This window comes from Drosophila busckii, chromosome 3R (assembly GCF_011750605.1).
Source record: "Drosophila busckii strain San Diego stock center, stock number 13000-0081.31 chromosome 3R, ASM1175060v1, whole genome shotgun sequence".
Classification (NCBI taxonomy): domain Eukaryota; kingdom Metazoa; phylum Arthropoda; class Insecta; order Diptera; family Drosophilidae; genus Drosophila; species Drosophila busckii.
In genome coordinates, this window is record NC_046607.1 from 2,523,330 (window position 1) to 2,549,223 (window position 25,894).

Consider the following 25,894-nt stretch of genomic DNA (forward strand, 5'->3'; position numbering starts at 1 on the left):
TCAAAGAAAATTCCACAATTTTTTATATTTCATAAAAAGGGGAAAATAATAGAGTTGTAGAGGTTTTAATGCACAAAATTTAAATATTGTACCCGCAAAAAACACCCATTCTATTTTTGTTCTTTGCGTTGTGAATAGCAAATCGGCTTTATTTGTACTTGTATGTATTTTGATTAGCTTAAAGGACACTTGATCTACTGTTACATATAGATGCGTTCAATAAACATCAGAAGTTGCCACCAAGCTTAAAATAGTTATGCTCAATAATTTAAATGGTATAATTTCCAGCAGCATTCTTGAAGAATGTTACACTTCTGCAATTGCTAACCGAACTGTTATACGCCTGTTGTTAGCAGGTTAGTTCCACTAATATTTACAGTAGGAAGATTTCAAATTTATTAAATTTGGTTGAGAATTTTTATGCATACATTTGTTTATTATATTTTTAACTGCAACAATCGCGATGTAAACAGTAATTTATAGAAGGTAGTATTAACAAGTATATAAATGTGTATAATATATGGAAGTAACTTGGAACAAAAATCAAATCGTTATTCAAATTACAAACAAAAAATTCAATTGATTACATCTGATGAAAAACATTTAACAAAAAAAAACTTTTGAATTGTATGTGTAAAAAATAGAGACAATCATCGTTCTCAAGACTGTCTTTCTGTGTGATGCTTAGGAATACATATCTATTTATATTTTCTACCAAATATCTGCCTTTTGAATTGCAGTGCTGACTCTGTCGCGGAATTAGTATCATGTCGAGTTACTGGACTGCCAGGATACTCCTGAAAACCCCAACGATTCTTAGGTGTTGAGGGAACCTCTTTAAAGTATTTCTGTTTTGGCGTGCAAGGTTCGACCTGCACAATACCGGATTTAGTTTTAAACGTTTCAATATTTTTCTTCTTTTTGGGGGCAATCTTGGTGACCAGTGCATAGCCCGCACTAGTTTTAACACGTTGAACTGTGCGTTTATTCTCCTCATCTGAACTCTTTATTGGCGATGTAGCCGCTATCTTAGTTTTTTGATGTTTTTTCACCTGTCGCTTGACCTTGCTGTTTTGCTTAATAACCTCTGGTGGTTGTGGCGATATTTTACGCGCGATCGACTGAGGCTGAAAATGAAGAACGGTAATGAATATTTCCGGCAAAGAAACTTTCAATGTGCTAAAACTCACTTCACGTTTTGTTAAGTCGGGCACTAGCAGCTGCATTGCATGCTTAACAGCCTGTTTGGTTGCCTGCAAACGTTTTAGATCTTTCTTAAGCTTGGGCTGCTTGTCAGACTCTTGGTTGGGTGCAACTATGGCCACTGGCACAGGACTAGCGGGCGTTGCTACAACACGCAATTGCGTCTTTGTTTTTTTTCCTGCGGCTGCACGCTATAGATAAAAAAAAAATTACAGTAAATATATGCTAACCGTATTATATTTTTCCACCAACCTGCTTCTTTTGCTCCAGCTTTGCTTGGTTTGCTGCTTGTAGAATAGTATCGCAATATTCCATGTAGTAATCGCGATTTTTTGTTTTTTCCGCGGCCTGTTGCAGCTTGATAGTTTCTATTTCCTCTGCGGCAGCTGTTGTGACTATAGACTCTGTTTTCTGGTTGAAATCCCCAGTCTCCGACTCTACTTGTAGAACAGCGTCAGTGTGCTTACCTACTTCATTTCGACCAACATCAGTTTGTGGTGAAGTTGGAGATTTTCTTGCCTTCTTAGCAGACACTTCTCCTTCTTCTTCTACCAGGTCTTCAACAGCAGCGACGCAGAAACTCTTAGACATACGCTGACGCTTAGGCAATTGTTGTTTGCGCTCTTCTATCATTTCATTAAAAGATTGCGATGGCTTAAAATCGTTGCTTAGCTGCTCACTTCGCCGCTTTAACTTTGGCTCTGCCATAGCCAATCCTTGGCCAAATAATGTTTGACGTCGTGTTTTTTGCAAAGGATTAAACATTTGCTGCATATGCGACAAATCAGCCAACATCGCTTGCTCATCTTCACGTTGTTGCTTGCCATGGAATACTGAAGATTTACTTGTTGGCATTTTTTGCAGCTCAGACTCATCAGCGTTTGGCTCAATCGCTTGAATTGATTTCTCAGCTAATGGAATGTGTTTAGCTTGCTCAGTGTCCAACCCACTCATTGTGATGTCTTGATTTTCAGTTGTGGCTACAGTCGTTTCGGTTTCCGCTTCGGTTTTATTCTCCTCATTAGCTTCTTCAAACGAGTCAAATATTTCATATACAGATTTGCTCCTCTTCTTTTTGTCATACTCATCAGCACTAGATAGAACCTCTTCGGTATCCACTGCTGCCGATTCAAAGGATTCATCGCTCTCACTGGAAATAGCAACTGTTTTGTTCAAGTCTGACTTGTTTAGTTCATTCTCATTTTCACTTTCACAAGCGGATTGATTCAAGGTGCCTTTAACATTTTCTATATCATGCTTTTCTGCAGTTTTCTTTGGGCTACTCTCATGTGTACTTTTGTTAATTGTTTTATTATCTTCTTCTTTTGCAGTTGTTGGATGTTCTTCTTGCTCTTCATCACTTGTATCATGCACTATTAGACGACGACGTTTCTTTTTGCCCTTGGTGTCCGTTTCAACCAGTGAATCTGCTGAAAAGCATGCAGATTCATTATTATCATCCGAGACCTCCTCATCAGATACAATAAAAGACAAGTTCTCATCGTCGCTCTCGTCGCCATGCTCATCGGGTGTATCCTGGCTGCCCACAGATTCGCCATCGCAAGGTACTTCATTATCCTCCAATTCTCGACGCTCTGAACTGTCCATGGATTCTCCAGACTGGTAATTATCAACAACCTCTACCTCATTATCAACAAACTCTAGCATAGATTTATCCACATGCTCATCTTCCTCTTCATCTTCATCACTACTGATTAGCCTTTGCTCAAGCTTCTTCTTTATTGGCCTCACAACATCAGTTTCTTTGTTTGCCAAAGTGGACAGTGGTTGTATTGCATCAAGTTGCAGTGGCGCTTTGCAAGAACTTGTTTCTGCTTTAGCCAAAGGTGTTGAGCTCTTGCGTCCCTCCAATAGCACCAGCTTCAGCGGTGACTCCACATCACCTTTATTAACGCCATATATGCGCCCGGGAGTTTTGGGATATTTTTGTTTTGTGGCAATATCGTCAACTTCATCATTGTCAAAGCGAACCGTGTATATGTCCTCCAGCTGGGTATCTATCACACGAGACTTGATGCCAGGCGTCAAGGTGGGCAATATTATACTCTCAGTAACAACAGCATTTTCTACCGAAGACGCATCAAATTCTAAAGTTCCCAGCATCTCCTCTTCGGCTTGCGATGTATTTACATCATTAGTTGGCATAGGCTCACATTTAGCTTCAGTTTCGGTTTCGGGCTCGGAAATCGTGTGAACTTTGGCAAGAGCGGGCTGCTCGGCTTCCATGTCAATATTAGAAGACGATGTTTCCAGTTTTTTTGGTGATTCTTTAAGCTGCTGCGAAATATCTTTAACTTTAACTTTTAATTTTTGAGAGGTAATCGTATTGTTTTTCTGCAAATCATTTTCTTTGTTAGGTTTGCCAGCTGTAGCTTGTGTTGCCTCTTGCTCAGCTAAAGTTGATTCTGCTGTAATTTGAGTATCTTCAGCTTCAGCGGACATTTGTTTTTCTGGTGTAACAGCAGTTTTCTCTAGTTGCAACTGCGACTGTGAGCCACTGTTTATCGATTTTTTAATGGGAGTTGGCGAGTTATGCAACGGACGTCTTGCGGATGGTGGCGTGTTGTTGGATGAACGCCCAACAACCGGTGGTGTCTTTGACATGGAGCGCGTTATACGCATGTCGTCTGTGGGTGTAACATTGCGTTGAAGCAAACTGGGGCTAGTAAATGGCGATCTATCCTGCTCGACTTCATCTTGCTCCTTGACTGCTTCCATCTTGGACACAGGCTCTGGTTGTGCCACAACCTGAACATTTTTTTTTTCTTCGGTCTCTGCTGGCTGTTCTGCTTCCTCCTCTTGCAAGGGAAGCTGTTTCGGCGCCGATTTGGCGGGTGTGCGTGTGACACGTTTTTTGGCTGACACGCTTAGTGTGGGGGTGCCAGGCTCTACAGTCGCGGACCGTGTTGCACGTGTTGGTGTCTTTACGTCTATGGTAGCAGAGTTTAAGCGTGTTCTGCGCGTCAAGCGCGGCGATGCTACTACATAAAATAATTTTTACTTCAATAAAATCGTATTTCACCATCAAATTATTGATTATTTACCACGATCCGGAGCCACATCTAGTTGCGGCGTCAATGGGCGATTGCTATCCGTTTCCAGCGCAGATAAGCGGCGAGTGCGTGCACGAGTTGCTAAAAATAAGTTATTTATTTTAAAATAAATGCTAATATCGCATAAATACCAGCGAACAAAAAAAAAACAAGTTTAGGGCAAGCGTCACTATTTGAATTCAAACGGTGGCTTCGCCGGCCATGTTTAGAGTCCAGAGTGTTTTCATTTATACATACATAAGTGCAATTTACAACTTACCACGCGGTGCATCAATGTTATCAGCATCCATTTGATTATTATATTACACTTTATACTTTTTACAATTAGAAGCAATTGAATAGAATTATTAATTTTTCATATAAATTTTCAGGCACAAAAGGCAGACGACGCTATACTTAGAAGTGAAATAACCAAATGAAGCGCCGTTATACTAACATGTGCCTGTGTGAGTGAGCAATAATTTAGTGACGTTAGGCAACACTGACTTTAAATGTGGCGCCAACTGAGATAACTGGTAAAGGTATAAGCTTGAAATGAAACAAAAACCGATAATACACAGAACAATAATTTATTTATTCCTTCACAACATATTTTGCTTAGCAAGATCTGGGTTAAACTGACTATTATACTTTTGCACAATTCGTGGTGTTGGTGCAGTGGCCGCGCTGCCCGTGGCTGGCAAAGTCTGTTTCTTTGGTCCAAATAATAGCTCCTGACGACGCTGCTCTGCCGCTTCACGCTGCAAACGTTCCGTGCGCAATCTTTTGAGCTTGTCCCTTTTGGCGGAACTTTCAGCCAACTCTTTTGCTTTCCTGTCCTCCTTGTTTGATTTGTGCTTATGTTTCTTATGCTTCTTTAGTTTCTTATCCCTTTTATGTTTTTTTATTTTTGACAAGTGCCCAGGTTCCGGTGTAGGCAGAGGCGAAGGCTCTCGTTTACGCTTGACTGTGTTTTGGGCGGGTTGTTTTCCGTGTGGGATTAATGCGTTGATCAAAGTAAGTGGATCCTGTGCCAATTTTTGCTTCAAATTGGCTTCAGTAGTATTACGATCACCGACTTCAGGTCGTTTTGGTGCTACTTCATACCAACTGCGCACCTTAAGTGCCTCGTTGGTATCCTGACCTAAATATGTCAAATAACCGATTTGCTTTTCATATTTCTCCTGCTCCTCCTTCTTTTCTTTCTCGAGATCCTTGTTTGTTGTTTTTATGTGACTTTTATAGTCTGCAAACAGATCGAATGACTTGTTCACAGAGCTTTGTGCTGAATCCGCATCCGATGTTTTTTGGTTGCTACCAGACGTAGTCTCTGGAGCGTAAGATGTAATTTTTTCCGGTAAGCCCGATTGCAGTCGCAAAAAATTAATGCGTGCTTCGCTCTCCTGTTGAGCAAGATTACTGCTTATAATACATGAATTTATTTGTTAACATTGTTTACCTACAGCAAACTCTAACTTGTCCTGCCGTTTTTTTTCCTCCTCTTGTGCTGCAGCTTGGTCACGACGCACACGTGCAATGTTCTCTTTGGTGCGCACATGCCAGCTAAAAATTAAATTAAATTAAAGAGGTAATTTTATTTTTATCAATATAACGAATTTCGGCATACCGTTTTTTTGGTAAGATATTCATTGCTGTAAAAACGTTGACTGCAAATTGTAAACAAAACGCGTTGTTGTGTGAATGGCCACACAGTAGTGTTGTAAGGCGCCGCATAGCCACAGTCAACAATAAAATATAATTTTTTTACAAACATACTTTTGCTATAACCAAATCAAAGTGACGGCTGATTAACTAATTTTAAATAATTGTTGCTTGCTCGCACTCAGAACTCCGAACATTAAAACCACCCCTGTTAAGTTAACACAGTGTGTGAATCGCAATTTTTGACAATTCGCAAACCCAAATGCGAATGGCAACTGTCAGAAGCAAAAGGGGCACAGAAAAAACTGCAGCGAAACGGCCCGACGAAAATAATTGTATTTTTAAACGTGAAGACATTATAATCAATTGATCTCGTAGACTTCTGAAACCAACAGTTGAAAGAAAAATTTAAAGTTCGCGTTGTCAAGAAGCGAAAAGGGGGGCGCGCTCTGACTACACACCAACAACGCATGTAGTTACAGCATGGAGCAGCGTATTCTGAAGCAAGACGGATACTTGGATGTGGGCGATGATGGCAACGATGGAGCCTTGCCTGGCGGAGCACCAGCGTTTGAAATACGCAACATTGTCTATCATCCGCAATTAAATGTGCTGCTTGTGTTTGGTGTCAATAATCTAGTGAAAGTTCTAGATGTCAATTCCAGTGTTATTTTGCAGACGTATCAATTGAGTACAAACGGTAAGCAGCACAGCAGCAGCAGTCAGAATACATACACAAACGCACAGACACAATCAAAAGAAAAACTTACAACAGATACAAATACGTCAATAAGAAGCACATGCATACATAAACACATGCATATGTATGATGCATTTTGTTTTGTAATTTTGTAGGTATTCGTAAATCATTGATATACATACACGAACGTCTGTATTGATGTGTGTGTGTGTGTGTGTGTGTGTGTAAAAGAATATTTGTGCAAGGATTCGTTTTGAAATTAAATTAAACACGATTGCGTTCGTTGAGCTTGTGCCAGTACTGCGACTTTTAAGTTTTATGTTTGTTATTGTTTTTGTTTAGGCTTCTACTAACATATTACGCAGTTAGGGTTACGCAGTAGAGCTCAATTCGTTTAAGTTTAAGTTTTGTTTAAGCACTCAATGATTACTCATGCTTCCCATTTACAAACATTTGTGAAATATCGAGTCAATCGGCTGTAATTATACATACATATAGATACGTAAAAGTGCTTTCTTGAATCATTTGGCTATTTGTTCAAATTTTGTAATTGTTTTTAATTTTATTGATTATTTTCTAGCTGAGAGCACCATATGTGGACGTTATATGCCATTGCAAGATAAGATTTTGTTTTGGGATGGCCACAATGTTGGGCTACGCGGAGATTATAATGGCGTCTTGCTGTTGGACACAATACTACAGGCACCAATTGGCCAGAACGATGATTATATTAAGCTGGAGCTCATACTATCCGAGGCGATCATCTTTCAGAACTGCATAAATGAACTAGAGAGCGAGGGCCTAGAGTGTCCTTGTGACATTAGTAATGAACTCACACAGAAGATTAATCAAGCTCAGCAAAACGCCAAAAAGGGCATCAAAGCGCAGCGCGTAAGTTATTTAAGATGGCAACGCAAACAGAGTTAATAAACCAAGTGGTTTGTAATGCAATACACCTGTAAACAATTGTTATGCGAGGCCATTTTTCAGAATTTAATTGTTACATTTTATATTAATCACCCTGAATGCTTTGCAGTGGAACACAATTTGTTTGGAGGTGCCCTATTCCAGTTTAAAATTGGTGGCTAACAATGTGGTCATCCTGCTTAAGCGACTGGAGCGACATATTCCAGTGTTAGCCATAGCATCTGCCATCAATGAGCGACTAACGGACATGTTGATGGGATCACGTTTCTCGGAGTACGGTTGGAATTACAGTAACTTTCAGCGTGTGCTTATGCACTCGGAGGCAGTGCGTCGCCAAACATTTGAAAAGTGGCCACATATGGATTACAAATGGGCGTTACCGGACCAAATGGCGCAGGCGGGCTTTTACCACCAGCCTTCGAGCTCAGGGGAAGACCGCGCCATGTGCTTCACATGCAACGTCTGCCTGGTTTGCTGGGAGAAAACCGATGAGCCTTGGAGCGAGCACGAGCGCCACTCGCCCATGTGCCCATTTGTCAAAGGCGAATATACGCAGAATGTACCGCTATCCATCAGCTATGCAACTAGTCCAGCATTAACCGCACCTGGACTAGGCTTCGATATCATCTCCAACAGCGACTATGCCAATGTACTATGCACTAGTTGCACCGAAACAGGCGAGCTTAGCGTTTGGAGCATTGAGCGTCACCTTAAGCTTATGCATACCCTACATGTGCCCACGCTGCTCAAAGAAGTCTTCGAGGAGAACTTTGAATGGGCGCGTGTCACAGCAATCTGTGTGCTGCCCAATGCACGCGCTCGCGCCAAAGTCAACTATGTGTATTCGGCCAACAACTATAGTAGCAGCAGTGCAGGCAGTGGCGCTGGTCACGCTAGCAGCATGCATGGCAGCGGTAAATTTAGCACCGGCGGCGGCACTAGTTTCAATGCACAGCATATAACCTCCACATCCACGTTGCGTGCTGGTGTTGTTGGCTCAAAAATTGTGCTGGGCGTCAGCGTGCGACAAAGCAGCGGCGAGATGGCCCTACGCATGGTGGTGCTAAATGTGGTGGAGCTAGATAGGCACAGCGAGAGCTCGGCAATTATAAGCAATGATAGCGGCAGCGTCACAAGCATTGGAGGTCAGCTTAAAAAGACATCTTCACAGCTAGGCACAAGTATGTATAGGTTATGTCTACGCAAAATAGTATTTAATAGACATCACCTTGCACCCAAGGGGCAAGCTTAAGATAAGCTAGCTCAAAAATGTTCTTTGTAGTTTATGTTATCTCTTGCTAAATGTATTGCTTTGTGTTTTTTGACAGCTTCAAGTGATTCGAATGTAATCGTCAGCCAGGCTAGTTTGGAATCCTCGAAGGATGATGATAATAAGTCCATGACGCCATATGAAAAGTTTGCCGATGGCTTTGATAGCAATGGTTTTGTGTCCGCCCTAATGACCTATAACAAGAACAATGGCGTCAATAATTCGGGGTGCAACAATTCGTCCGGGTTGTATGACTTTGATTTGTCAACCTTGTCACAAATACTGGATAGCAATATGGATGAAGGCAGCACTGGTCTCATGGTGTCCTCCTCCAACACGGTGAATGTGAGCAACAGTCTGCTGAATATTGACAAGCTTATTGATCATACTGAGCCTGCAACGCAGCAGCATAACAACAATAATAACAACATTGACAACAACGTGCTGGGCCTGGGATCGGCAAACAACAACAACAATAATAATAATAATAATAATAACAACAACAGCATGATGATAAATGGCAGCAACAGCAGCAGCGACAAATTAAACACCAGCGAGGAAATTGATTGTGTTGTCGAAAGCTGGACAAGTGTGCGACGCATGAATGCTTTGGATGGCGCACAAAGTGCCAGTGGTGCCACATTGGATGCAAAGGAGATTGTGGAAATAGATGAAATAATGCCCACCAGTGCCAAATGCAATCAGTTGTTGGTCAAGCTGTTGCGCACCAAGGCACCAGAAACGGAGGCAAGCAAGATAATTATGGCCACGGTGGCCAAAGAGGAGGAAGAGCAACAGGTGGAGTCAATGGACTTGGGTAAGGCCAGTTTTGAATATGTATAAAGTCATTTGAATTATTACATTAATTTTTATAGATGATAACAATGCAGAGTGCAATATTGCGGCACAGCTGCTGCTCTTTGATTATGATGACATGCAGATCTCTAATGACTATACGCTAGCCATGAACTTTAGTCGCGCCAAGTGCCCCAAGCAGCTGTGCATATTGCCACCGTTTGGTGGCGTTGCTGCCTCCGATGCCAAGGAAGCGGGCTCCATATGCGTTGTCTGCGCTGATGGGTGTGTAGAAATCTACTCGTTGGCTGACTTTCAAGCCACATCTGTGATTGAGGAGGAGGGCGAACACTTTGAAGCAGTTGTCTATTGTCGCAATCTTGACAGGCTCTGTTGTTGTTTGCGCCAAGGCGGCATGCTCTTTTACTCTCTCAACGATAGTGAAAATGATTCCGGTGATGAGATGCTCGAAATGGAGGATGACTGCAATACCACTTTAACACAGCAGGCTTTAGATTTAAGCGTGACTGACGGTGCACGCAACGAGGCAGGCAGGAGTGTGACAAACATAACAATTGATGTGAATAGCGAGCCCACTGGTGGCGCTTCAACAAGCCAAAGCGCACAATTGCAAATCTCCCCGTCCGCACTCTCACTTATGGCCAACAATGCCAATCTGTTGGCTTATAAGACATCAGATTTATCGCTGGCCGATTTGCATTTGTTTTATGCGCTAACACTGTTTGATGACAAATTGACTGTTTACTCAGCGGAGGTGCCCAGCTGTTGGAACGACTTGGGCCAGGTGCAAAAGCAACGCAAGCAATCACAAAATATGCGTCATGGCGGCGATGAACGTGACTTTACACGCACCTGGCGACTGCATAACGACACGTAAGCTGAAACTTTTTAGTAATTAACAGAATTTATATATGTTGCGCCTACTTAATTGCAGCACCACATGGGATGAGCACATCATTGAACTGAATCTGGCGCAGCCTGTGCCGCTGGGTCACATTGACTTGAAATTTACTGTATATCAGCAGTGCTCCAATCCGGCTGCCATACAGGTCACTTTGCTCAAGCAGAATACAAACGGCTTTGGCTATCGCATGAAGGGACCGCATGCCAATTATAAACCGAATGTCATCGATGAGAACATTGATCTCTCCTGCAGTGAGTGTATAAGGATCACATCAAAATAAAGCAAACTTTTTCTTACTATCACATCTATTTTCAGTTGACAACCCTGTGTTTAGTGAGGAGTATTTGCTGGCCCACAATGCCGAGCTGCTGGCGGGTCCCATTGAGCTCTCGTCTTGCATTGATTTGTGTGATCAGGGCGGCACTGCCACGCTTACCTCGCCAAAACTATTCAAGACACGGACGCGTAACTTTCTTCTGCACATAAAGGCAGTGTCTGATCCACCACAGGATGGCCCAAAAACAAGAGGTATGGGGCTCAGCTAACCTTTTTAGACATTTTAAAGGATTTATTTTTTTTGCTGCTAGGTTGCGATTGGTTACATGAGATTTCCATAAGCGTGCGTGCGGTTAAGTCGCAGAGTCGTATTAGCAACGCGCGCATGCAGCGCATCGCCATGTTGGAGAGCAACGGTCTGCTCGAGCGCCTGTTGCGCATTGCCAGCGATGCGGAGACAACACCGCTAACCAAAAATCTAGCGCTGGACGTGCTCAATTGGATATGTTTCATTCGCTTGAATCGCTACCGCTCGGCCAAATCGGAACGCATTAAGGACCAGATCAACAAACAAACGGCGGCCAATATTAATGATTTGTTAGCACAGCAATTCGAATGCATTTGTCTGGCCGAGAAGCATATTGAGCAGCTGTTGCGCAGCTGCATTATTTACAGTGAACGCAACACGGCGCACAAATGCGTCAAACTGTTGGTCATGTTGACAGAGTAAGTGGGCAAGCTTGTATTTTATTATATTTTCGCTTATTGTTACCATTGTTTTTGGCAGAGGTGTTACCAACTTGCCAGTTGAGCTTCAGAAGCATGCAACACTGGATGTGAGCATAAAGACCGCCATTGCGAATACTTTCTATGAACTGCCGCGTGCGCAGTGTGGCAGCGTGGTGCGTTGGTATACAATGTTAACGTGCGCTACCTCCACAGCTGAGTCGCACAATAGCATATCCGAGTATGCTATTAATTTGCTCAAGGATATTACCAACGAAATTGATAAGCGCTGGGATCCACATTGCGCTCTGCTTAGCACACGCTTTGGCCTCTATGGTTATCCCTTTGAGCCGGAAATATTTGATTTCGATTATCCCAATATCAATCGCCAAGCCTCAAACTCCGCTGTAGCGCTTAATAATGTTATACGCAGCAGTGCGACTATACTGCCCGTAACAGGACTTGACATTAAGCGTTTGAGCTCAATTGGTAAGTGCATAGTATACCATTGACTGAAAATGTATCATATTTACGCTTTGCAGACGGCGTAGACTTTCGCACTTTTCCACATTTGATACGGGGCAAAAGTATTAGCAATCAGCTGCGTGGCCTGCTTGAGGTAGTGCAGCTCCATTTTAACTGTGTTCAAACCTCAGAAGCCACACGCATCGATAGCATCGACAGCGTGGTCAATGGTCCGGCGAGTGTGGTTATTGAGGATGTCATGATGATTCCAAAGCTGGTGACAAACAACAAAGGCAAGGATGAGGAATTGGTAAAAGAAAAAAAACTGACTCTTTATGCTATTTATGAAAATATTAAAACATTCATCATTGTGTCTTAGATAAGCGATCTGGTCAGCGACGTGGAGTGTCTGGTGGAGGAAATGAAGGATGGCAAGCCCAGATTTGGCTCATTTAGCATGGTTAATGGCTTCAAGGACAAGACTTGTAAGTGATTTCAAATTCCATGTGATTATCTTATACCCCTTTAATACTTTTGTTGCACAACCTTTTAGCTGGTTCACTGCTAAGCGATTTGGATAACTCACTGCAGGAGGAGGTAAACGAGAAGGAAGCTATGATTGATAAGCTGAAGATATCAAAATTTTTGCCACAGCTCACACTTTGGAACAGTTACATACAGAAGAAGTTTGGCCTGAACGAGGAGAGCAGCTACGATGCTTTTGGTGAGCTGGAGAACTGGGAGAAGCCTTTGCTCAAATCCAATCTAGATGTGTTGCCCGAGGAGTCATCGCTGTCGCAACAATCCGACCAATCGCAATCGTCCGCTACAGGCACAGGTACCGGACCAGGCGCAGGCACTGGCAGTGACAGTGCCCGCAGTTTGAACGACGATGCAGCCGAACGTGAAAAAATACTGGAACACTTAAGTGCAAATCCTTGTCCACCTATTGCCTGGCACAAGCTGCTAACGCCACCACCCAAGCTAATGATTGTGGTCGATCGCATGCCTTCAGGCGCACGTCGCTTTGTGGTCCTCGATTTTGGGCAACATGTGCTACTCACCGATTTGGTGATACCCGCCTGCGATGAGCTCACATCCCTCAATATAGACATTTGGTGCTTTGACGAGGAGACGGATTGCACGCGTTTAGTGCAGTCCGTTGATATACAAACCAAGACGCTGGTGTTAAGCGATATGCAGCCTCCGCCCATATGTCGCTTTATGAAGTTGACTATTGTGGGACGCATTGGCACGTCTTCAACCAAATGCAAAGTGCCGCTGGGCAGTTTCTTTGGGCATCCGGTGGTGTTGGAGCATGATGGCTATGGGGATAATTTGGTGCGTTTTGTCAAGCAGCCAACGCAGGCGCTGCACATGCATCTTAAATCGTTGAATGCACTCTATGAGGATGTACACTGCCGCTACAGCTTGGCAAGTGCCAAACTCATGGAGCTACTGGCGCCCATGCGTCACAGCGAATTATCCAATGTGGCACATCTGCAGGCCTTCATCAGCAAGCAGCGCGAAGAAGAACTTAGCTGCGGCCTTGACAACAACAATAACAAAGTGGTTGCGCTCTATGAGGAGTGCATGCTGCTGCAATATCAAATTAATGTAATCCGCAATGTAGTGCAGCGCTTAGAGCGTGCCCTGCCCTATAAGCTGCAACGCACACCAGCGCCGCCAAGTCCGGGACTCATCGAGGAGTCGCTGCGCAACGCTTCACGCGACAAGCTGCGCGTGCTGAGTCTCAGCCTGGTGGAAGTGCTCTTGAACTTTTCCATAGAATATGGCATCAAGAATATACTGCCCGTGCATCAACGCTTCAATGTGTCCACAGCCAAAGCGCTCTTCAATTCCCTGGTCGTCTATGGCGAGGCGCAACTCCAGCTGGCCACCTGCTCACTGCTGGTGCGCATGTGCTGCTTCCAACCCTGGTGGGGGGACTTCCTGGCCGACACCTTCTGCAGCCTATTTTCTGCGCAGAACTGCAAAGCATTCCCACAGGATCGGTAGGTGTTTGCTCATCTTTAGAATCTTTAGAATTAGACTCTTTAAAATAATGCACAATTCGTCGCAATTGTTTTTTCTGCAGCATTTTCTTCTTGTTGACATATTTGGGACGTCGCAGCATTGCCATGGGCGCCTGCCGATCCATTGTTATAGATGCGGTACTGAAGACCTTAGTGAAGCTATTGGCTCCCATATCGCCGCATTACAAATTTCAATCGGAGCAGCCGAGCACTTCCGCAAGCGCAGCGGAACGCACAGCTGCCATGGGCAGCTCGTCTGATCTGCAATTGATTACCTGGCTGCTCCTGTTTCTATCGGTTTGCCTGGATGACAACAATGAGCGCAAGGATAAATGTATATGGTGTATAGTTGTCATGCTTTCGTCTGCTTCACTAACGCTTATCTTATTTTGCAGCTGCCGCACGCTGGGACTTTATGAGCTGCGAGAGCGACTTTACTAAGACGAGGCCCAGCAATACGCCAAACAGTAAACAATTGCGTTGCTTTAAGAAGCGCATTATACAGCAAAACAAGTACTCCGTGCAACCCTATACGGATTGGGGCAAGAAAATTTACATGATACAGAACGAGGTGAGAAAATGGCAAAATTAACGACAAGTAATTAACTAATATGCGTTCATTTGCCGCAGCATCCTGGAATATTTATGGAGCTCTCCAGCAAATCGAAGGTCGGCGGAAACAGCAAGACCACCCCGACCACGGGCAAAATGGTCAGCAGCGGCGGCATGTGTGTGCCAGGTGTGAGCGCCAACTCCAATGCCACTGCCAGCTCCACTGCTAAGACAAACAATGCTATAGGTGGCAAACAAATGGATGGCTTTGCTGGAGTCAGCGATGCTGATAGCAACTTTGACAAAGGTCTCAAGACATTGAGCATGGCAAACATTAAAGTTGTCATTCGTGGTTTGTTCGCTTTGCTCTTAGAAATGAATTTCGACTGCAATATGGATCAGTTTTTGTTAACCTGCAAAGTGATTGCACGCCTTGTGGCCGCATGTCGTCCCTCGGTGCGGCTATGTAAGATTATTACTAGCGCGCAGCTGGAACTGCTCATACGCTTGGCCGTCTGGAATGATCAGCAACAGCCTTGGGCGGTACATGCCATTACTTGTCTGTTGCAGGTGCAGTCATATTGAAACGTTAAGCTTCTCAAGTTATTAATATATTTGTTCTGCAGGATTTGTTGGATGCTGATAAGCAGTTTAGGGATAACGATGCGACGCCTACCAATGATGGGGTGCGTCCATTGGTAACAGCTACGTTGCAGGAAACGCGAGATCTGTTTCCAGACTTTGCCTGTAAGTTCTGTCTTATACATAATTTAATTAATTGTATAAGAAAGCAAAAGAAGCATAATATTTTTTATGTGACATTTAAAATCAAATTTTATTATGGAACTGAGGTGTCCAGTTTATAATCAGTCTTAAGCTCAATATAAAAATATTCAATATTCTTATGCAAACTACTTTCAAAGTCTGCGCTTAAGTCTTAAAAAAAAAACCCACATTATTTCCCTATTTTTAGCAACGTCTACGTGCTCCGTCGCACAGGCTGCATCCTTATATATGCCAACCGCAAGTGAATTTTATCAGGAGGGTAAACACAGCAGTTTTCTTTCCTCTTTTATTACCTAATCCGCAGCACTTTCTCTCACCTCTCCTGTTTCCTTGCATAAACTCATGCGCTTCTGGCAAAGTATTTCACCTTATGTATCTCATAGTGCTAGCTGTCCATAATTATGCTTTCCTCCCCAACTGTATATCTATAGTTATCTCTTTTGCCTACATTCATTTCGTGACTTTAATACCTGCTTCTTGCAGCAGTCAAATATAATTACTTGCCGTCGTTGATTGAGTGCGAGGACACGGAGTTCGATGAGATGCTCAACGACATTGACATGATCGAACGCACCAAGCCTATAACCAAAAAGGAGAGCAATGCACTTTGCAAGAACACTTTCAACTTTTTCTGCAAATCCATATCAATTGCTATGGATTCGCGCTTGGATGCGGGTCTGGAACTGCATGTGGAAGCGCAGCTGCGACGTTTAACCAATCGCACTTCATTGGATTTGTATTCATCGCTGCCACAGGTGCTAACCAATGAGTTTGTATCGACACCACCTGACGCGGCTCCCTGGCCGGAGTATTTAACGCAACTGTGGTCTGGACCGGATTACAGTGGTCGAAATACATACATTATGTTTAAGAATGTGTTCGATTCCATACTGGCTGATTTGCATTATGAGGATACTTGGGTGCACCTGGAGCAAGTGCTGCAAATGTGGCTAACACTTAACTGTGAGCTTGCCGAGAAGCCTTACACCTCGGGCATTACGCAAACAGACATTCCAAAAATACCATTCGGCGCCAATGCGGTGCAGGGCTTACTCCTGGCTTTGGCCTGGCATAATGATATTAAGCTACGCACTTGGTGCTTGGGCTTTCAATGCCTATTCCTGGCCTGCAATTCGCTGCCCATTGGCGACGATATCACCGACTGCACACGCATCAATGAGGTCATTGTGAACGATGAGAACTTTGAGAAAATGCTGCTGCGATTCTTTTCCGGCTATGGCATGAGCTCCTCCATCATTACAAATCGCTGTGTAAGCCTTAACTTGTAAAAATACCTAAACCACTTGTTTATGAATGCTTTTTGAATTGCAGGCTGGTCCCACCATTTGCAAGCATCTGCATGAGCTGCTGCTGTGGCTTTATAGTAAGAATGAAAGCGGTGGCGGGCTTATACCCTGTAAGCGTCGTCTTAAGGACATATTGCTGCATGTGATATTGCAGTTGGTGCAACCTGGCGGCGCCATGAGCAATCAGCAAGGACCCATTGATGCGCAAAATCAATTGGTACGCGATTTATTACTCATGCCCAACGACAAGGGCGATCTCAATATTGCACTCAAAATCATTGAAAGTGTTTGTAAGTTTGACCAACAATTTAAAAGTTTAGATAAACAGATTAATATTATTATTTATTTTTAGCCTTTCTGGTGTTTAACAACATTTCCAATGGCGAGAAGCTGCAGTGCCAGCGCAGTAATGAGAACACCAATGCTGGCAATAATTTTAGCAATCTATTTGCTAACGTACTCGGCTCCGAGAATCCTGCCAAGCAGAATGGAAATATATGCGACAGCTCGCTAATTATTAATTTACTCAAGCTTTCCTCACATATGGTGCTGACAGAGATGCCCAGGCAGCCGAGCGTAGGTTTCCTTCAATTAAAAGTATTAAATATATAATATAAGCTTGTTTGCTGCAGGAGGTCACCATACCCGAGGAGGAGGAGCTTTCGAATCAAAGTCAAACAGATGAAACCAAGGCTGAGCAGCTTAATACCGAAGGACATCGCAGCAAGGTGCCCTGCATAGCTGATTGGGGTGCGTTTTAATGTGCTTGCGCCTTTCATTTGTTATCAATGGTTGTCTTTGTTTATAGTGCTGCGTCAGTTTTCCACTATGAAGCGCTTGTTTGGCGCTTTGTCGCAATGTTCCACGAATACATTTACCATGATGTCCTCCAGCTGTATCTTTTCGCTTAAATCGAATATGATGTTAACCGAGCCGCAAACCATAGCCGATGCTGTGTTCAGTTTGATGGTAACCTTAAGTGAAAAGGCTTCTAACCCACGGCTGGTGGTGGCGCCCATTTGCCAATATCTTGAAGAGAGTGAGTGTTCCTTGTTGTTGTGAAGTAGAAAACATTAACTAGAAAGTGCTCGTGTCTTTCCAGCCACCATACAACGCAATGCGACATTGCCCAAACTGCAGCTATCGGAGCCATTTCTGTGGTATATATCCAAGGTGCTGGAGGTGACGGCGGCTGTGCAAATTTTTACTCAACTTGGAGGCATACAAATAATTTGCCACAACCTGGTGCGGCAGCACAAAACCATTATCAACATGCAGCCGGGACTGGTGAGAAAAACACAGATAAATTCAATGACGGCAATAACAGTCAAATAACAATGTTGTCTTCAATTGCAGATATCATTGATAATGCAGCATATGACGCGCAATACGCGTCTAAAGCTGAGCAACCATGTGAGCAATGGCACTTCCTGCAAAAAGACCACTACCAGCACGGGCGCCACAACCACATCGACAGCGGCGCAAACGTCGAGAAACACTGGTGCACAGTATGATGGGTTAATTAATTTTGCACCCTTCTCGCATATTGTTTCGGAGAATGATGCGGCACAGAGTGCCGAGATGCTGATATCGAATCCAAATGGAACGCATAGAAGACCGCGCTCACCCGCCTGGAGCTATATGTTTTATCCAAATGAAACACACGTGGATTTAACCATCACACTGCCCACGGCTATATTGCTGAAGGAAGTGCAGCTGGTACCGCATACCTCTAGTCTGGCCTCTTGTCCTTCGGCGGTGGCATTGGAGCTCTCGCGCGATTATGGAGTGGGATCTATTCCTGTGGGTGCACCCATGGCGACGACAGGTCTTACCTGCATACGTCTCAAGCTGGCCAAAGCCGAGGTGGCCACCAGTATTGTGCTGCGGCTCTATAAGTAATAATTATTCAAGTTGTATTTTACACACCATTACATAATATTTATTTTTATTTTCTTGCAGACCAAAAGATTGTGGCAACGTGGGTCTGGTGCAGATTGCCGTGCTAGGTCAGACCATTTTTGGCAATCGACTGCAAGGATTGCGTGGACAGAGCGCCTTTGGTGCTGACTCTTTCATGTCCTGCACCTCACACTTGCCCACATCTGCATTGTCCGCCTTGGATGTGGACTCCATGCCTGAGGATGATGCCTTTGCCAAAACAAGCATAGGCTGGGTGCGCATACTCTCACGCTGCTTCCATGTGGCTGCCTTGCAACCAGACAGCAAGCTATCCGATCTAATTGCCTCCTACCCAGCTGCATATCCAGGCTTTCTAGAGGCCTGCTGCTCGCTACTAAACATCATGCCTATGATACCTAGCCTGGCGCAGCAGCATCTTGAGACCATATTACTCAAGCTGGGTGCCTATAATCATGAGCTGAGCCTGCAGCTGCTGCGCACGCTGCTGTGGCATACAACGCCGCAGGGTAAGCATTGTACTTCTATATCGCTTCCAGCGCTCTGGTTCTTATTCAGTATGTTTTCTTAACAGTGTTTAAGCTGTCCAGCGATGCTGTCTGCGATCTTATATACCAGGTAGTCATCAGCTCTACGACCAACATGCTAGACAAGCTGCGCGTTCTGCTTGACTGGATTATGCAGCTGCATGACAACTACAGCAAACAGGCTCGCTGCAATAATCCACAAAGCGGCTTCGTCAAGGTCATTTCCTCCATTCTGTGGCATGTGCAGCGTCAACAACAAGTGCCTTCGGCTGATTTGGCGCAGCTCATAACGCCGGCTTTGTTTGAAACGTGCTATCAGTGGGTAGCAGAGCTGGAGCACGATGAGCCATTGAAGTGCAGCTTCGATGCGTTGCTTTGTGCGCTGTGCTACATTAAACCCGAGTTGTTCAACCAGATGCTGGTCAAATTGGGCATTAAGTTGGAGCCACAGGCGCCGGGAAAAACGGATGATAGCAAGGTGCAGAGCGGCAGTGCTTGGTTTAGACGCGAGGGCAGCGAGAATCTGACGCAGTTACTGCAACGACCCGCATTCCTCAAGACGCTTGGCTTGGCCTGCCAATCCCCGGTTGCTGTTTACCAAATGCTGGACTCGGGCTTACCCAAGCTGCTGGCCCATGCCATTTATGAGTATTGCACCCACTTGCTGCCCACCCCAGAAACTAGCGCTCCCAGCCAGCCAGTCGCAACTTCAGAGCCTGTTGTTACCGCTAGTTGTAGTAGTCAGCGTCAGGCCACTGCCGCTGGAGGAGATTCCCTGCTAACAGATCACGACAAAGCTGAGGCAAGTGCCGCTCAGGACACAGCACCGCTCTTGAGCAGTGCCAATGTGCCCAAGGTGTTGGACTTTTTCGCCGAGTGCTGTGCCGAGGGACCCATGCGTGACTGGCTGGGCACCATGCAGGGTTCAATGTTCTGGAAGCCACTACTGCTGCTGCTCTGCAATACACATCTGACACAGTTTAGCCAAAGCTTGCCCATGCAACAGTCGTTTATACGTCTGGAGCGTGCCACAATTAATTTCTTTACGCGTGTTAGCGCCTGCCATCCAAACAATCAAGAGGTGCTTACCTCGCTGCTTATAGGCGCCATCATATGCAAGCCGCTGCGCACTGCGGTCAGCAGTCGACCCACCATCTCTGGATTTACGCGACAACTGGTGCTGCAGCTGCTGCTAGAGAATGAGCATATAACAGTCGCTGTGCGAAGCCAGCAGCCGCTGCAACGTCGCGATACCTTGTCGGCTATTATGGGTGGTGGCTCTAGTGGAAATGGTGGCGGCGCAAGTGGCGGTGCCAGTCATAGTCTGCCCGTTGCGGCTGTCAATCATCATCCCGCCAAGCGCAGCAGCGCGCATCAAATGCTCTTCAACGTCAACGTCAACACAACCTGCCAGGAGGTTATGCTGAATTGCGTCAGCGGTAAGTTTCACACAGTCAGTCGTTAAGTATGTTAGACAGCATTAGTTTTGAAATTATGGTTTTATCATTTACTTATTGTTTATTTATTATTATTTTGTATTCTGTTGTAGTCTATAGTAACTTAGTGTATCAAACGCCAACAGATCAGCGCGCGGGTGATGCGACAAAGAACATGCCAGCCGTTGCTGCTGCCAAGGCATGCGATGTTACCAAGATCGAAAAACCTGGTTTCATGAATTTTGCCAGCATGGATGCCGGCAGCATGCAGATTCCTGTGGACGCAGCTGTGGCGGCAAAGGACAAACGCGTTAAGGATGCAAAGAACCAAGCGAACAAGGACAAGGAAACTCAAACCATGCAATCACCCATGTATATCTACAGTAAGTCCAATACTCAACAAGCAAAGTAGTTTAAATTAAAAACAAAGCAGTCGACTAGCGAGCAGTTCTTAGATAATATGATTTTTCTTAAATTGACAACGATCTTTTAATTTTTTTCCAGCCGGTATTTTCAACGTCGAGGACTTTTTGCTGCAAAATGGACATGGGGCCACTGGCAGTCAGCTGGTGGTGCCCGATTATCCGGAAATATTGGTGTGTGGTGATGCGACAGTCTCGCAGGTGCTAGCTACAATGATGGCTTCTGGCCACTCGCTGTCCGAACCCTGCCTTACATTGGATTTGATGCCCCAACGCACAGTAGGCGAGGAGAAAACCGAGCTGCGAAAACTAAAAGCCACTTGTACGGAGCCGTTGCCAACACCCTTGCAACGTTTCTCTAGCAGCGGTGGCTTATCGTTGTTGGCACACTATCTGCCCACGGTATATCCGGAGTATATGGGTCGCAAGGCCACCGCTGTGGCGAGCGAAAAAGAGAAGAGTCCGCCGCTGTCAGATTGGGTAAAACTAGTGCCTAACGATGAGCTCTATGAGGATGTGGAGGATACCATATGTGAGCCGACGGTGAAACAAGTAACTGTTAGCTCCGTGCCGCAGCATTCGTTGGCCGCCTTTGGTCTATTCCTTCGCCTGCCGGCCTACTCTGATGTGCTCCTCAGGGATAAGCAGCGTGCGCAGTGTCTGCTGCGGCTGGTGTTGGGCGTAACTGGCGATGGCGATGGCAGTGAGTGTGACTATTTATTTCACTATTTTGTGGCTCATACTTATAAACTATATTATTGTTTCTTTGCAGATGACATCTATAGTCTGTCCCTGGCGCCTTCATTGCCCACATTGCCGTTTGAGGTATTCCGACAGTTGCTAGATAGCGTTTCTCTGTCCACGGACGATGGCATGTTGCTGCGTCGCGTGGTGATAGAAGTGGGCGCCATGCATCTGGTGCTCAACTGCCTGGGTATATTCTCGCATCAGTCGCACAACAACAAAATAGGCGCCACGCTTAGTGAGGCCTCAACCAGCAGCAATAGTCAGAGCAACAGCAATGCCAATGCCAATGGTGGCAGCGGTGCTACAAGTAAAAGTAGCGCAGCTGATGAGCCCATAGCCAATACGGTAACATCGGATGATAAGAGTCATATCTATTGGGCTAAGGGTACAGGCTTTGGCACTGGCTCGACTACGCAGTCTTGGAATGTGGAGCAAGCGTTAATGCGCCAGAAGAGCGAAGAGGAGCATGTCACTGTGCTGCTGCTGGTCTTGGCTAGCTACATAAATCCCGGTGACTGCATACCAAGCAATATGCGTGGCGAGGATATACTTGCCTATCATGATGTGCGCGATCTCGGTATAGAAAGCGAACTGCCGCCTCTTTTCCAAGCACTGCTGCAGCAGTCGTGCCTGATACCAGCGCTCAGCTCATATCTGCGCAACGATTCAGTATTGGATATAACTAGACACATTCCGCTTTATCGTGCCATACTAAAGCTGTTGCGAGCGCTCACGCTCTCCAAGAGTCTGGTGTCGCTGCTGCAACCTACATCCAGTCTTAGCGGTGAGTGTACGCCACCCATAGCGGAGCTGCTAAAGAACATGAAGACCTGCGTGGACACATATGCCAAACGACTCAAGTAAGCCGCAACTAAGAAATCAGATATTTTTGAAATTTGTATAATCCTTTTGCCTTGCAGAGTCAACAAGAAATCAAACATCAAGGGCCAAACACATCAGTTAACTTTCAATATTGACGATGGGGACGACGAGGGTCTAGCGCTGCTCATACCGGATATACATGAGACCAGTGTGCTTGTGCAAAAGACCACAGATGCTGATGCGCTAATTAATATGAAGCACAGGCGTAAGGATGGTGTGGGCTCAGTTGATCGACCGATAAATAAATCTGTTGAGCAGCGCTATCTAGAGCTCATGAAGAAGCGTCAATTCGATACGTTTGATATGATTGTCGAATCGGATAACAATAGTTTTCGCTTTGTGGTTTCTCATCATTTTGAGAAAATGGTACGTCTGGCTGGGGATCGCTATCATCCGTCACGTGTCAAGCGCTTGGCGCAGGAGGCGGTAACGCTCTCCACCAGTTTGCCGCTGAGCTTTAGCAGTTCAGTATTTGTGCGCTGTGATACGGATAGATTGGACATTATGAAGGTGCGTTAAACACTCTGCTAGCTAATTGGATGATTGTTTTAAGCTAACGTTGTTGTGGTTTCAGGTTCTCATAACTGGCCCCGCAGACACGCCGTATGCGAATGGCTGCTTTGAGTTTGATGTGTTCTTTCCGCCAGATTATCCCAACTTGCCCATGCTCATCAATCTGGAGACCACAGGGCGCAATTCGGTGCGCTTTAATCCAAATCTATACAATGATGGCAAGGTATGCCTCTCTGTGCTAAACACGTGGCATGGTCGGCCAGAGGAAAAGTGGAATGCACAAACGTCCAGTTTTCTGCAGGTGCTCGTCTCTATACAGTCCCTGATATTGGTGCCCGAGCCGTACTTCAATGAGCCTGGCTTCGAGCGAAGTCGTGGCACGCCGAGTGGCACAAATTCGTCGCGGGAATACAATAGCAACATCTATCAGGCCTGTGTGCGCTGGGCCATGCTGGAGCAGATACGCAATCCCAGTCCATGCTTTACAGATGTAAGTCTAGACTTTGATTTGACTTGATATGGCAGAGCAATAAACATGCCTTTGTTTTTGTGTCTTTTAGGTCATACATAAGCACTTTTTCCTCAAGCGTGAAGAGATCTGCTCGCAGATCGAGGGCTGGATTGAGGAGCTGAGCAAGCCGCAGTATACGGAGCGTGCTAGTCGAACCATATCATTCAATTCAATGGTGTTGCGTCGACATTATCGCCATTTGCGAGAAGAGCTGGCCAGGCTGAAGCCACCGCGCGGCCTAGAAGACTTAGATGCACCTTTTAATCCAGTTGCCACATTGCCGCCAATGGATGTTTCCACTGCGGCGGCTGCCAATGCGACGACAAACTCCCAGGTATTCACCGACGATCCACTGAATCTGGATTTCGTTAAGGATATGATCAAAGAAGAGGAAGCATTGGCCGGCGAGGGAGAGGTGGTCGAAATTCTAAGTGATACGGAGAATGAAAGCAGCGTCTGGCAGGACAAGGAGGAGGACACACCATAAGATTACTTTATCCTAAACGACGACGACGAAGAAGCCGCCGCCGCGCACTAGACAGTTTTATTTTTACGTTTATAAGTTTTGTTTTATGCTCTTTTGTTTTGTTTTAGTTTTTGTAAGAGAGAGACTGCAACTGTAACAGAACTTGGTGTGCTTTACATAATGAAAAAAAATCCCTAACTATAAATGTTAATCGAAGAACCTTTTAAAAAAACACACACACACATGCACATCAATAAAAAAGTTTAATAATATATCTGAATACATAATTATTTTTCAAGCAAGCATCCACACTCATTATATTGAATGTAAAACAAACATTTTTCACTCGACTAACATACCTATACTTTATATAGGTATATATATATATATATAGGTATATAAATGCATGTTATATATTATTTTTATATATTATATTTATATATATATATATATTTATATTCTTATATATATATATATAATAATTTTTATAAATGCTTCGTTCAATGCAACTACTGAAAACAAAATGAAATTATATTACTATGTATGTATGTCTGTGTATAGCATGAAATATCACAACTTTAACTAATAACAAATATTACAACAACACCACCAAAAGTAAATTAATGTGTATTCAACAACAGTGTACGTAGACTTTTAGTTAAATATTTACAAATGAAATGTGCAGAGTTACTTTTACAATTAAACAAAATTATGCAAAGCGAAATAAAATTTGCTTATTTGGAATTTGAGAACGACAGAAGTGATATGGAGCGAACGCACTAACATAGGTGGTAAGCAATTCACAATTTCGTTATTGACTTATTTGACTCTTGGGTGATTTTTAACTTCTTAATGCATTAAATAATAATAGAACTTAAGTTAGTATGAGAGTGGAATGCGCCCTTATTTCAAATATCCATGGCTAAGTTATTTGATCTTTGAGGTGAACGCATCTAGGAAAACATGGCCTTGAAAATGATTTTTCTTTCAGCGATGTAGACCCATGTAATGCAATGTGTAAAATATAAAAAATCTTCGAGCTCTTCTTAACAGTAATTGAAGTTGCTTTTCTAGCTATTTAGCACTTTTGTGGACTTTGTATAATTTGTACACGTGCAACTATTAAATTAATGGTAAAAATTGTAATATTTTAGAGTAGCCCAAAAGTATGCTCAGATTCTCTGGATAGCTAATAATTTAAAGCCCAATATGGGTACTTTTAACTGAGTTTGTTCACGAACTTGGAAAACGCGGAGCGTGCTGTCCATTCAAGATTTAAGCTTTAGCCTAAGCCCATTCCTAATTAAGCTCGTACGGTACCTAAGTGTCAGACTTCATGCAGAGGCGGCAGATTGAGTGACCGGAAAACTAACTTACTTAGATTGCAGGAGCAGTGAAGTTAGTTGTTGGCGCATATATTAAATTTCTTACTTTCTGGCTATAGCTTTTAAATGATATAAAATTATGTGTTGGATTTCTATTAGACATTATTCGATGCTAAAATGTCTATTATTGTTTGCAGTGTTCAGGCCGTATATAACATATGTACGTATCAGCAATTTATGAGTGAGGTGACTATTAAATTTTAAGATATGTTTATCTAGCTCAACACTACGATATCTATATGGCAACCTTTTTTTGGCACTTTAAATGGCTAAAAGTACCTATGGGTAAAGACACATTTAAAGAAATTCTCTACTCAAAAACTGTGTTACGAAAACGTTAAAATATTTAAAGTTTATATTTATAATAAATAAACTTGTTTAAATCTTAGGTAGTTCAGTTAT

The 25,894-nt window shown here is 44.0% G+C and overlaps 3 protein-coding genes across 9 annotated transcripts; 1 reads left to right on the forward strand and 2 right to left on the reverse strand.

The window, feature by feature from the left end:
• Positions 1–583: 583 nt before the first annotated feature.
• On the reverse strand, positions 584–4,645 carry LOC108604464 (protein slender lobes). 2 transcript variants are annotated; one of them, XM_017993947.2, is made up of 5 exons: positions 4,537–4,645; positions 4,269–4,358; positions 1,456–4,202; positions 1,191–1,394; positions 584–1,127 (listed from the first exon to the last, which is right to left on the reverse strand). In XM_017993947.2, exons 1-5 carry the CDS (start codon positions 4,565–4,567, stop codon positions 699–701), a joined length of 3,501 nt encoding a protein of 1,166 aa, XP_017849436.1. In that variant the 5' UTR covers positions 4,568–4,645; the 3' UTR covers positions 584–698. The 2 variants fall into 2 exon arrangements, with proteins under 2 accessions (XP_017849436.1, XP_017849435.1); XM_017993946.2 differs by having other exon boundaries at positions 1,456–4,205.
• Positions 4,646–4,840: 195 nt separating this feature from the next.
• Positions 4,841–6,067, reverse strand: LOC108603233 (leukocyte receptor cluster member 1 homolog). The gene is made up of 3 exons (XM_017991852.1): positions 5,884–6,067; positions 5,720–5,819; positions 4,841–5,659 (listed from the first exon to the last, which is right to left on the reverse strand). Exons 1-3 carry the CDS (start codon positions 5,988–5,990, stop codon positions 4,859–4,861), a joined length of 1,008 nt encoding a protein of 335 aa, XP_017847341.1. The 5' UTR covers positions 5,991–6,067; the 3' UTR covers positions 4,841–4,858.
• Positions 6,068–6,194: 127 nt separating this feature from the next.
• LOC108603231 (baculoviral IAP repeat-containing protein 6) lies at positions 6,195–24,456 on the forward strand. Of its 6 annotated transcripts, XM_017991850.2 has the most exons (33): positions 6,195–6,618; positions 7,199–7,509; positions 7,655–8,726; positions 8,874–9,632; positions 9,691–10,504; positions 10,566–10,786; positions 10,851–11,063; positions 11,123–11,537; positions 11,599–12,026; positions 12,080–12,312; positions 12,382–12,487; positions 12,556–12,599; positions 12,657–14,017; positions 14,101–14,372; positions 14,434–14,609; positions 14,669–15,160; positions 15,217–15,337; positions 15,564–15,635; positions 15,860–16,647; positions 16,709–16,973; positions 17,036–17,259; positions 17,316–17,433; positions 17,492–17,722; positions 17,786–17,970; positions 18,040–18,581; positions 18,646–19,112; positions 19,178–20,569; positions 20,680–20,949; positions 21,071–21,691; positions 21,761–22,595; positions 22,656–23,127; positions 23,192–23,620; positions 23,691–24,456. In XM_017991850.2, exons 1-33 carry the CDS (start codon positions 6,402–6,404, stop codon positions 24,126–24,128), a joined length of 14,604 nt encoding a protein of 4,867 aa, XP_017847339.1. In that variant the 5' UTR covers positions 6,195–6,401; the 3' UTR covers positions 24,129–24,456. The 6 variants fall into 6 exon arrangements, with proteins under 6 accessions (XP_017847339.1, XP_017847335.1, XP_017847338.1 ...); XM_017991846.2 differs by having other exon boundaries at positions 12,556–14,017; XM_017991849.2 differs by having other exon boundaries at positions 12,556–14,017; positions 20,713–20,949.
• The last annotated feature ends 1,438 nt before the right edge of the window (positions 24,457–25,894 follow it).

Coding starts and splice junctions, on each gene's coding strand:
- LOC108603231 (XM_017991846.2), top strand. CDS start 6,402: ATGGAGCAGCGTATTCTGAAGCAAGACGGATACTTGGATGTGGGCGAT. Junction 14,610..14,668: donor TTTACATGATACAGAACGAG/GTGAGAAAATGG, acceptor CATTTGCCGCAG/CATCCTGGAATATTTATGGA. Junction 16,974..17,035: donor CAAAATCATTGAAAGTGTTT/GTAAGTTTGACC, acceptor ATTTATTTTTAG/CCTTTCTGGTGTTTAACAAC.
- LOC108604464 (XM_017993946.2), bottom strand. CDS start 4,567: ATGGATGCTGATAACATTGATGCACCGCGTG. Junction 1,395..1,455: donor AGCTGGAGCAAAAGAAGCAG/GTTGGTGGAAAA, acceptor TTTTATCTATAG/CGTGCAGCCGCAGGAAAAAA. Junction 1,128..1,190: donor CCGACTTAACAAAACGTGAA/GTGAGTTTTAGC, acceptor CTTCATTTTCAG/CCTCAGTCGATCGCGCGTAA.
- LOC108603233 (XM_017991852.1), bottom strand. CDS start 5,990: ATGCGGCGCCTTACAACACTACTGTGTGGCCATTCACACAACAACGCG. Junction 5,820..5,883: donor AATATCTTACCAAAAAAACG/GTATGCCGAAAT, acceptor TTTAATTTTTAG/CTGGCATGTGCGCACCAAAG. Junction 5,660..5,719: donor AGGACAAGTTAGAGTTTGCT/GTAGGTAAACAA, acceptor CTTGCTCAACAG/GAGAGCGAAGCACGCATTAA.